This window comes from Micropterus salmoides, unplaced genomic scaffold (assembly GCF_014851395.1).
Source record: "Micropterus salmoides isolate LMB-PRFRI ecotype aquatic unplaced genomic scaffold, ASM1485139v1 Ms_hic_scaffold_8, whole genome shotgun sequence".
Classification (NCBI taxonomy): Eukaryota; Metazoa; Chordata; class Actinopteri; order Centrarchiformes; family Centrarchidae; genus Micropterus; species Micropterus salmoides.
In genome coordinates, this window is record NW_024044570.1 from 2957419 (window position 1) to 2970097 (window position 12679).

At 39.9% G+C, this 12679-nt stretch overlaps 1 protein-coding gene across 2 annotated transcripts in view; it reads right to left on the reverse strand.

Annotated features, from left to right (window-relative positions):
- dgkzb (diacylglycerol kinase, zeta b) overlaps window positions 1-12679 on the reverse strand; it is a 79387-nt gene that overhangs the window by 40459 nt on the left and 26249 nt on the right. The window contains exons 1-5 of one of the 2 annotated variants that reach the window (XM_038705925.1): window positions 7108-8159; window positions 2649-2757; window positions 889-984; window positions 276-353; window positions 138-194 (exon numbers count right to left, since the gene is read on the reverse strand). In XM_038705925.1, the coding sequence (XP_038561853.1) occupies window positions 138-194; window positions 276-353; window positions 889-984; window positions 2649-2757; window positions 7108-8114 (1347 nt within the window). In that variant the 5' untranslated portion in view covers window positions 8115-8159. Of the gene's footprint in view, window positions 1-137; window positions 195-275; window positions 354-888; window positions 985-2648; window positions 2758-7107; window positions 8160-12679 lie in introns of those variants that run through there. The other variant, XM_038705926.1, reaches the window with a different exon arrangement.

Here is a 12679-nt window from a genome sequence, read left to right on the forward strand (position 1 = left end):
AATGAAACAGCGTATTAACAATCTGAAATGATTTCTGAGCACAGGAGCATTCAAATCCTGTTTGATCTGAACATTATTAATTTTTCACATTTTGCATCATCACCACTCAGCAAATAACCGTAACGACTGAGACTGACCTCCCGAACAGCACGAGATCCTGGTTCCCTAAACGACGGCTTGCACCTGAAATTAATCTGAACAGCAAGACAAGCGACTGTGAGGAGAGAAAAGGAAATATCTCAGAGTGAAGCTGTTGATCCTGGTGCAGAGTTTACCTTCTCCAGCTGCTGCATGCACATGGTGTGGACCGATATCTTACATCCAGCGCATTTCTTCCTCGCCACTGACTTTTGCTGCAGAAAACAACAACAGATGCATTGTGATACACAGTAATTGCTTGGTAACAGTTGTTTTATTGAAATTATGAGAGGGGAGGTAATAATAATAAATATTAATATATTTTATTTATAACGCACTTTACATTTGAGGCAAATCTCAAAGTTCAAATTGGAGTATCTTAAATTCTCCCCTAGTGTTGTATTTCTTTGAGATATTGCAGGCAGCGTCTTAGTTTCTTAGTCAAGGGAAGGGTTCAAATAAATTATTAAACACTGGGGAGCGGCTTCCTTTTAACAAGAACATGATGTTCAGTCCCCTTCCCCTCCCTGGTCATTTTCATACAGTCCTTAAAACACTTGGACCACAATGGCTATTTCTATCAAATTGTCAAGCAAATTTTAAGCAAACATTTTAAATTTTGCAAAAAAAGCGACAGCAGAAACAGCTGAAAAGGAAAAACACCTCATGTTTGCCTTTTCAGCAATCAGATTACTGATTTCATAAACAGGCAGTACAGCGTTTCGGACCACAGGGAGCGCTGTGACTCACCAGTGATTTAGCGATGCAGTACTGCTCTCCAACGTAACAGAAGTCTCCAGAGCCGCTGGTCTCAAACCAGATGTGGTCCCCAAACAGGGCGTTGTCCTGCGAGACGGATAACCACAGTCAAGCATCAAAACATTTCTAAGATAACAATCCTGCTTTCAAGACGATTTAACATTTAAACATGTCTTAACAACCAATGTTGGCTTTAAAGGGAACACCAGCCATTTTAAGTGTTAAAAGGTAGTTTCTGTAGTTTTAAACCTGGGTGCTCCGTCACATATTTTGGTGTCATAATCTGGTGAGAGGCGAGTTGTTGCAGGAAGACGCCGGTGGAAGCGGCGGAGAGGAGTTTGTTGTGTTTGTTGTTGTAACCAATAAATAGTCCGGAAGGCAGCAAGTATTTTAGCCTCTCCGAGACATGCGCTGGCAGGTGAATTCTCTCTGTTGCCTTCTGGGCGTCGCCATGCACTACCTGTGTGCAAGACGAACCGCTACGCCAAATCTTTTATCCTTTCGGCGACCAGACTTTTAAATTCCCTGTAGGGTCCTTTATGGGGTGTCAAATGTGCACACACTGGCTGCTTGTATGTGAATGTTGTGTGTACTGTTGCAAACATGCTGCTCTAAACTAATTGCCCCTAGTGGGATAAAAAAAGTTGACTGAATTGGGTTACCAGGTTTAAAAACACAGGAATGATCATTTAGCTTTATAGCAATTACAATGTTAGGAACTTTCTGTGGTGACAACAACAACAACAACACAGCATGCTAATAATAAAACCTAAAAATAAAAGACATCTTGAAAATGTGCAAAAAAGCATGAATACTGTAAATACAGAGAAGATTTACAATCAGGAGTCAAATAGTCTGGGAATATATTTAAAACAAAGTTGTCTCAACCTCCTCACAGACAGCATTTCTTCAAAGAGTAGAATCATCTCTTGATACATTTAGTCTTATGGCGCTATTTCTATTCCACTGACCAACAGATGGCAGTAACACACCAAGCAGTACAGCGCTGCAGTGCCAACAAAGACAGGGAGGAAGAAAACTGCAAGCTAGTAAATATGGATTTAAACAATACTGGATTTAAAGTACTTTTAAAAACTCAGCTTTGAAATGTTTAACGAGAAAGGAAATTCTATTCAAATCAGCTTCATTGGCATGAATGTTGCCAAAGCTACAAATAAATTACATAAGAACAATTAATTTCATACATTTTATTAAATAAGTAAATAAAAACAGTAAAGGTTATGTTTGTGTGTGTTAATAAAAAATAAAATAACAATAATAAAAAATATATAAAATATAAAAATTACGCAAAAATAAATATTAAAATAAAAGCAAATACATAAAACAGTAAGCGTGTGTGTTTTGAAGGTGCCACTTCAACACTGGACTACTGCAGCAGCTTCTCTTGAAACTCAGACATTAGTGAGAGATTATTAGCAGAGAATAGGAAAACAATCTAACCGTTACTGCGTGTGCGCCATGATTCAGTCTCTGATTGACCTTTGACACAACATGTCACTATTTTCATTGGTGGTTAAATTATTATATTTCGTGTTATCACCATTATTACAGTTCCTTTTTTAAGGCATAGCAGCCAGTGTGATGAGCTGCATGTTCCCTGCTTTGTACCGCATCGTTTAAAATCCTGACTGAATCTGAAACCAAGTTTCCTCTTTGATTGAATCATTTTATGTTAAATGTTATGTTCAACGCCTGGCAAGTTTGTTAACAAATGATTGTAAGTGACTCACGCTCCAGTCGACGGTGCTGTTGGGCTCCTGCAGGGGGTCAGTCTGTCCGGACGTCGCAACGTCAGGCTGAGTCGGAACATGCTGCAGGCCTGACTTCGCAATGGCTTTCCTGAAACCACAAAAGACCTTTTAAGAAAACAGACCTCAGATCAGTTTTTATTAGTTGTCTGGATCACAAAACAAGTTCAAGTCATTTTTGTCATGTTAAAGGTGGAGATAAAAATCCTAAACCACAACAAATACCATGATATAGCTGGCTACATTTCATTGCCCAATAAATCTAGAAAGATTACTCTTAATTTACCTAAAATAAGAAAACAAGTTTTATGGAGCAGACTAAATGTTTCACAACCAGCTCCTCTGAGTTCCCTCATGAGCATAAATAATGCATCACATGGCTGCAAGTTATTATTTTTTTTATATCAAATAAGCAACAAATACCAAAAAACTTCATTCATGTTTCAGCTTCTGTCATTATATTTTCCTCTCATCTGGTTTAACCTCAGTTACTTCAGCATAACATTAACGTCACTTTTGTTCTTTGTATGATTACCTGCAGCCTAATATCAATTAAGCGCTGATTTACAGTGGCGATAACGTCATTCTTTTGGTGAACAACACACAGTGAACAGATACCTGCCTGCATTTAGAAGCAGATATTCTCTATGATATTAATATCACACAACCTCTTTCCTCCTGCTCTCATCTCAAGTTATTTGCATGTTGTTCACAACATTTCAAGAGACAAGGCTGTTGCAGACGGACTCAGTGAGATCTTTGTGAGATCCCAGTCACCTGCTCAGGCAACCAGATGCCACGAAACACACAGACACACATCCATCCATTAACCTTAGCAACAGAGCGGCTCTGCTGTGATCAGTATCAGTGAGTCACGTCTTTGTTAGTGAAAGTTAATGAGCTTCAGCTCCATGGAGGGTTTGTGTCTGCAGTAGAATCTCCGCCTGAGGTCTGGAGAAATATTAATCATTTTAAATGTTGAGCACTTTCATTCTTCCTACGTGCTACAGGATGTGTAGTCTGTATCTGAATATCACACACTTTCTCTTGTCTCCTGCCAAACAAGTAAACAGGTACAAATAAAGAATTCTTAAACTTTTCCTTCACCTTTTAGACTTTCATTTGTCATTAACTGGTATGTAAAATGAATTCCCCTTCCCAGGGAAGAACATACAAACTCCACACAGAAAGACCAGGACAACAAGGGTTTCAAACCCAGGACCTTCTTACTGTGAGGCCACCGTGCTGCACCAGCTGCTTATCCGTTAGTTTTAGGTAACCATTTCATCTGTTTATCTGTTAGTTTTAACTATTTCATCTGTTTATCCTTTACTTTTAGCTAACTATTCCATCTGTTTATCCATTAGTTTTAGCTAACTATTCCATCTGTTTATCCTTTACTTTTAGCTAACCATTTCATCTGTTTATCCATTAGTTTTAGCTAACTATTCCATCTGTTTATCCTTTACTTTTAGCTAACTATTTCATCTGTTTATCCGTTACTTTTAGCTAACTATTCCATCTGTTTATCCTTTACTTTTAGCTAACTATTTCATCTGTTTATCCGTTACTTTTAGCTAACTATTCCATCTGTTTATCCTTTACTTTTAGCTAACTATTTCATCTGTTTATCCGTTACTTTTAGCTAACTATTTCATCTGTTTATCCTTTACTTTTAGCTAACTATTTCATCTGTTTATCCGTTACTTTTAGCTAACTATTTCATCTGTTTATCCTTTACTTTTAGCTAACTATTTCATCTGTTTATCCGTTAGTTTTAACTATTTCATCTGTTTATCCTTTACTTTTAGCTAACTATTTCATCTGTTTATCCGTTACTTTTAGCTAACTATTCCATCTGTTTATCCGTTACTTTTAGCTAACTATTCCATCTGTTTATCCTTTACTTTTAGCTAACTATTTCATCTGTTTATCCTTTACTTTTAGCTAACTATTTCATCTGTTTATCCTTTACTTTTAGCTAACTATTTCATCTGTTTATCCGTTACTTTTAGCTAACTATTTCATCTGTTTATCCTTTACTTTTAGCTAACTATTTCATCTGTTTATCCGTTACTTTTAGCTAACTATTTCATCTGTTTGTCCTTTACTTTTAGCTAACTATTTCATCTGTTTATCCTTTACTTTTAGCTAACTATTTCATCTGTTTATCCGTTACTTTTAGCTAACTATTTCATCTGTTTATCCTTTACTTTTAGCTAACTATTTCATCTGTTTATCCGTTACTTTTAGCTAACTATTTCATCTGTTTATCCGTTACTTTTAGCTAACTATTTCATCTGTTTATCCTTTACTTTTAGCTAACTATTTCATCTGTTTATCCGTTACTTTTAGCTAACTATTTCATCTGTTTATCCTTTACTTTTAGCTAACTATTCCATCTGTTTATCCGTTACTTTTAGCTAACTATTTCATCTGTTTATCCGTTACTTTTAGCTAACTATTTCATCTGTTTATCCGTTACTTTTAGCTAACTATTCCATCTGTTTATCCTTTACTTTTAGCTAACTATTTCATCTGTTTATCCTTTACTTTTAGCTAACTATTTCATCTGTTTATCCGTTACTTTTAGCTAACTATTCCATCTGTTTATCCTTTACTTTTAGCTAACTATTTCATCTGTTTATCCTTTACTTTTAGCTAACTATTTCATCTGTTTATCCGTTACTTTTAGCTAACTATTTCATCTGTTTATCCTTTACTTTTAGCTAACTATTTCATCTGTTTATCCTTTACTTTTAACTATTCCATCTGTTTATCCTTTACTTTTAGCTAACTATTTCATCTGTTTATCCGTTACTTTTAGCTAACTATTTCATCTGTTTATCCTTTACTTTTAGCTAACTATTTCATCTGTTTATCCGTTACTTTTAGCTAACTATTCCATCTGTTTATCCTTTACTTTTAGCTAACTATTCCATCTGTTTATCCTTTACTTTTAACTATTTCATCTGTTTATCCTTTACTTTTAGCTAACTATTCCATCTGTTTATCCGTTACTTTTAGCTAACTATTTCATCTGTTTATCCTTTACTTTTAGCTAACTATTCCATCTGTTTATCCGTTACTTTTAACTATTTCATCTGTTTATCCTTTACTTTTAGCTAACTATTTCATCTGTTTATCCTTTACTTTTAGCTAACTATTTCATCTGTTTGTCCTTTACTTTTAGCTAACTATTTCATCTGTTTATCCTTTACTTTTAACTATTCCATCTGTTTATCCGTTACTTTTAGCTAACTATTCCATCTGTTTATCCGTTACTTTTAACTATTTCATCTGTTTATCCTTTACTTTTAGCTAACTATTCCATCTGTTTATCCGTTACTTTTAGCTAACTATTCCATCTGTTTATCCGTTACTTTTAGCTAACTATTTCATCTGTTTATCCGTTACTTTTAGCTAACTATTTCATCTGTTTATCCGTTACTTTTAGCTAACTATTTCATCTGTTTATCCGTTACTTTTAGCTAACTATTTCATCTGTTTGTCCTATACTTTTAGCTAACTATTTCATCTGTTTATCCGTTACTTTTAGCTAACTATTTCATCTGTTTATCCTTTACTTTTAGCTAACTATTACATCTGTTTATCCTTTACTTTTAGCTAACTATTACATCTGTTTATCCGTTAGTTTTAACTATTTCATCTGTTTATCCTTTACTTTTAGCTAACTATTACATCTGTTTATCCTTTACTTTTAGCTAACTATTACATCTGTTTATCCGTTAGTTTTAGCCATCTATTTCATCTGTTTCTCCATTAGTTTTAGCTGGACTATTTCAGCTGCTTGTCTGTTACTTATACAATACTCGATGAATGACTGTTATATTTTGTGTGTCACAGGTTTCCAGAGTGTATTCTGTCCAAAACCTTATATTTTAGGAGTCTGTAGGGCGTCCAACAATCACTGAAGAAGTGGTAATAATTGGACGATCATTCCCAGGAACTGGAAATCGTTTGCAAGTGAGGATTTGGTGACAGAGTTAGGAAAAGTTGCTGAATGTAAAATAATGACACACAGGATGTGTCACAAGACATAAAAATATTTCCTCATGTGCATGAATATTTCTTTTGTTAAGTGAAAGGACAAAGCGGACATGATGACACTGATTTCCATGTGGGTGCTATTATGTGATATAATGTATGTGTGGACAGTTTTTTTATATTCCATTGTTTTTTTTTTTGTTTTTTTTTCACTTTTCTGTATTTATCTGTATTTATCTCCGTCCTTGTGCAGCTGCAACACCTGAAAGGCTTATCTTATCAATCTACCTAATGGACATAAGTGAAATAAAATTACAGCCACGCTGAATGGAAGAAAACATTTGTCTACTTCTCAACCAGTCAGAAAACATATTTTCTCTCAGAAACATCAAGCTAACATCAGCGCTCATGTTGGAGATCAGGGAACACATACAGCAGGAAGTCACTCCAGCTCTCCAGGTGGGACTCGTAGCTGTGGGCCCCCAGCAGGTTGAGGGCTCCGGGGCCCCTGTAGAAGGCTGGGTGGTTGAGGTAGTAGACTGAAGTCTTGCGGCTGGGCAGCGGGGGGCCTCTTCCTGGCCAGGGGCTCCCAGCCTTGGAGATGGTGGAGATCTTTCTCCTCTTCCTCTGGCTGGAGGCACGATAGCGGCTGTAGGGAGCAGAGTCTCCCGGAAAAACATGAGAGGAGTTTCTCCGCAAGCAGCGAGGGGCCCTGATCAGGGGCCGAGATGTTGACGGAGGCTGGGGAGTTTCTCTCATCACCTCCATAGCGGAGGAGGGGGTTGAGGAGGAGGAGAAATTTTGATCAGGAGACCAGGAGGTGTCGTCCTCCTCTTCGGCCAGCTGCTCCGCCTCAGACAGCTGACTGGCTTCTGATTGGCTGTCGTTGGCAGAGGAGTAATCGCTGCTGTCATCGTCTCCGTCTGAGTGGAGGCTGCTGGAGCGTGAAAACATCCTCCTGTTGTTGGGCCCACCCCTCACCTCAACCTGCTGTTCTTCAGCAGGTAACCCCGCCCCCATGCCCTCCTCCTCGTCCTCCTCGGCCATCTGGATCAGACTGGCGAGCAGCATGGACGGCCCCAGCAGGTGGGTGTCGATGGTCCGCAGCTTCCCCACCTTCTTCCTGCGGACGGCAAACCTCGGGTTGAGGTTGGGGGTGGTGGTGCTGGAGCGCCTGCGGACATGTCCCGCCCACCTGTTGTGCCTGGCGGTTTTTGCCAGACGCCCGCCTCCTGCACACGGTAGCCCCACCTGCAGCTGGACGCTGGAGCGCCGCCTCTGGGTCAACGTGGAGGAAGGCAGACCGACGCTGGACCTCCGGCGAGCCTTGCTGGTCGGGATGGCCACGCTGGGCCTCCGCTGTTGGCAGGATTTGGCTTCTGCATCCACTTGCAGAGCAGATTCCTTCCTCTTAAAGTGACGTCGGAAAAAAGTGTCCATGTTGGGCGGAGAGACGGCGCAGACTTCAGAAATGCTCCTCTCTGGCTGTTGGGCGCAAAAAGTAGTTAGCCGGGAGTACAGAGCTACAGTTCTGTTCATCCATCAAAACAAAAATCAAGTTTCAGATTTATAGAGAGACAAGATGAAAGTGTGACCTCCCGGTTCTGTTCCAGAAGTAAGAAATTCTGACATTTGTAATCTCTGAAAAACCAGCCAACAAAATCTTTCTCAACAGAGGCTCGACAGGAAGTGACGTCATGACTTTGGCTCTCTATAAAACTGCTGGACCACCACGCTCTCTAAATGTGATTTACCGATTTTGTGATGCGTTTACTTAAAGTCATACAGACCCAAGCAGGAACATTCGGGTATGAAAAGTGAAATCAGTGCTGAAGAGCCTTAAACCTGCGTTCTCTCTAGCAGCCAGCAGGGGGCGACGGTGTGATTGTATAGAAGTCTCTGAGTAAATGTTTCTACTTGTCAGCTGATTTATTCCCTCAGTAAACACTTTCCTGATGAGTTTATGGTCTCAGTCGCTAGTTTCAAGTCTTCTTCAACACAGCGTGATGTTCATTTAGTAAATTATGGTCCCATTTAGAGGAACAGAGACCAGGAAGCAGAGGAGGCTTTAGGGCGGGGCTACAAGCTGATTGACAAGTCGCTACAATGGCGACCTGTCAATCAGGATAGAAACCACTCATATCCGCTGCTCTGTGTACATTTAACCAGCGCTGCTGAAATAGCTTATTAGGAGTCGGCTGCTAATTTTTCAGTAAGTCCGTTTTGTTTTAAGCCTGTTTGTCGCTAGCTAAAATTAGCATCCCTGCTAATATCACAGTTAATTACAGATGCATCTTACCAACCAAGCTAGCTAGCTCCACCCTCTGATCTAAATATGTAAATAAACCGCTATAAATCTGTAACGAGATAAAATAGCTCAGGGTATTTCAACGTATCTGCTGAGACTACAGGGCGACCATGTTGGAATAATGTGCAAACTTCATACTTCATTCAGAGGACAAGACTGATTGTAAATAATTTGTTAATTACTTTAAAATGATTGCTTTTGTCATTTGTTTTTGTCTTACATTCACTGTCGGTCATGAGAGAAACACAATTTCAATCCCCTGTGTGCTTTGTACATAATTTCGACTTTGGGTCAAAGGGGAGTAAATATTTACATTATTTTTACACATATTTGCTTTTTATATAAAATCCGAGTCATTTTTATTTGAGATCATCTATTAAAAGGCTGTCCTTATGTTAGCATTGTGCTAACTCTTCAGAGCTAGAAATGCTGCTGAAAGGTGAAACACGAGCAGCTCTAACTGCAGAGCTCACCACATGTTGCTCAAACAACAGTACGCAGCGTGGTTTTAAGTTGCTAATTTCCAGAATTTACCTTAACACGTCAAACGTAAAAGACTGACGAGTGTCATTCTGCTTTATAAGTGCTCCTTGTTGTAAAAGCCAGAAAGGTCTTTCGTGTCACGTTAAGTTGTGTCTTTGTTCTCATGTTGCTGAGGTATCAGATCAGTGCAACACAGAAACATGAATTATAAAACACTCAGAGGAAGAGCAGGGGTCTCTCCACGGGCAGAGCAGCACGACAACAGGAAGGAGCGGTAATTAAGGCCACGGCTACCTGCCGGCTTCTCACCCTCCAAACACTCCAAAACATTACACTGTGACGACAGCTTCACAGATCCAACAGCACAAACTCAAACCACATCGCCTCAAACAACAGTCTGTTAATCCAGCACAAGGTGACATCTTCAAACTATTCAGTTACTGTCAGATTGTTTTATGCAATAAAAAGTGTCCTTTAAATCTTCCTCCAGCAGCTGCAGGAGTCCGCTCACTCTATAAACAGATGTGTTTTGCACGCTGCCCTTTTCTTACAGAGGTTACTCTTTTTATTATCATCTGCATGCTTCTCAGTGATCTCAGTAACTTTGTGACTTTAGTCGTACATTCAGTTTCTAGTGACTCTCTCCACAACCACAGATGAAAGCCAGCCTCTTTGTTAACTCTGGTTCATTTAGAAGTTTTATTTATGAGCTGCTAAATAATAAATAAAACCAAAGTTTCCCCTGAGCACATGTGGTTAGCGGGATCCCTGCTGTATATCAGGGATCATTGGGTCTTATCTGCAGGACGTGACGTGAGCAGCAGTTCTATTTATAGGACATCCTCCTCACTTTCACTCTGCAACCTCACCTGTAACCTGTCCAGCAGCAGCCAGTCACAGTTATCAGGTTACTTGCTGACGTCCCACATTCATCACCTGGTAACCCAACGCTTAGCAGGCCGACTGTGCTGCAACAAGTCCTCAAGTACTCCCTACTCGGGTACAAGGTACAGTACCACAGTGCAAAAGTACACACACAGTACAACAATATACCACACTTTTGTAAATTACAAGAATATACAGGTTTTTCTGAGGTATAAGACACATTCAGAGCCTCAACTGACTTTTTTTGTACTTTGCATTTTATATCTCCTATTTTCTTTGCATGTTTTTTCTAAATTCTGCACTTACAAAAGAAGGTAATGAAAATGAAACTTAACTAAAGAACTTCCTCATGAATAATACATGAATAAAAATAGTCCGTGTATAATCCTGATCCGCAGCAGCCTTATCTGCCTCCGTCTCAGTTCACTTCACTATGAAACCAAACAACACTATCACACAGTAAATAGGAAGCCGGGGATGCTCGCTAATTCTGATGCTGCTGTGGGTTTGACAAACAGCAGCAGACGTGAGTGAGCTGTAATAAAAAGCAGGTGATAAACTGCTGCAACGTGTGGACAAACAGAGATAACCGACCAGCAGCAGCGGTGACGAAGTTTATCTGCAAGAGATCTGAGGACCAGCTGGCCGACGCAAAACTTTAGACGAGAATAAGAGCATGAGCCAAACTACAGAGAGAGAGAGGAGAGTTCTCTTGGATTTCTTCTTCTTCTTCTTCTTCTTCTTCTTCTTCTTCTTCAAAACATCAGCAGTAGAGGAAGACCAGACTAAGGCTGCGTTCAGGCTGCAGCCAAAGTGACACAAATCTGATTTTTTTTTGCTCATGTGTGACTCCTGTGTTTTACTAACAGTGTGAACAGGTCACGCAGACTTTCATCTTTTCCAGTTAGGATTTGGGCCATTTTCATACGTGGGCCAAATAAATCAGATCAGGTCTGATTGTTTTAAATGTCATCTCATTGTGGACGTCAGATCAGAGTTCATGCAACTCTAACTCTAGAGTGGCCGTCTGCGCTTTGATGGAGCCACAGTGAATGAAAAAAGCTCCACAAAAGCCAGATTTAAACATGTGGCTCTTTCTCCTCGTCCTCGCCATCATCTGCTTACAGATTCTTTTTCTTCCACCTGAAACCAACCGGGTCGCCAGCTCTCTTCTGAGTCACCTGTTACTGTCTGAGTGGAAACAGCAGAGCGGGAGCTGTAGGGCTTATACGCTGTTGCACAGCGCCAGACACAGTAATGAAGGCGTAGGCGTAGTGTCATTTACACTGGGGACGCTGGGGACATGTCCCCGTCACTTTTTAAAAGCATGATTTATTACAGAAGTGTTAAGTGACAAATTAATTTAGCTGACGCTTTTATCCAAAGCGACCTCCAATTACTACTTATGTCAGAGGTCGCACGCCTCTGGAGCAACGAGGGGTTAACTGTCTTGCTCAGGGACACAGGGATTGGTGGTTGTCACAGTGGGGTACTGAACCTGGGTCTCTCACACTTAAGGCATGGGTCTTATCCACTGCTCCATCACTACCAAAATGCTTTGAGAAAAGTTTTTTTGCACAACCAGAAAACATTAACACTTTAAATATAGAAGAAACAAATGTGCATAGTCTAAAAAAAAGTAACTAGGCTGCTGATTTCATGCATTATATTTTTTAATTGTCACCTGCCACCTGAATTCTGTGTTTTCACCATCTCCACTAAGGCTGTGCGACTATGTCTAAAACGTTATAATCCCGATAGTGACATATTCCAATACAGGCATTTATTTGTAAATTCAATGGAATATTATGAACTCGTGATTTTTGTCTGCATCATAAAAAAGGTGGGACACCAAGACAACGTCACCATGACATAGAGTGAGCAACGACACAGCAAGTAATGTAACGTTAGCTAGGCTGTGGGTTAGCAAACTGACCCTGCTTGCAGCTGCAGAGCCAACATGAGAGGACGAGACGTCCCAGAGCAGCACAGCAGCTCCAGACTGAGATACTCAACTCTCCTGCAGCTACAGCTCTCATCACAACAGCAGCATGTCCTGGTGAACTAGAAAGTAAGCTGTTTTTGTGTGGGCGAGTCATTTAACGTTACCGGACACACACGTCATGGCTGAAAAGGCTGGAGAAATGTTGTGTGGCTCGTCCAGACAACAAACCTCTCTCTTTGAAATGAGCTCCTCGTTTTTGCTTACATGGTCTAAGTCCTCCTGTTCAGTATGAGTAAACTTCACTCTCCTCCACATTTGTTTATTAATAATGCAAATGTAGATGTAAATGTAGTGCCAGCAGCGCTACACTCTCCTCTTTGGTTA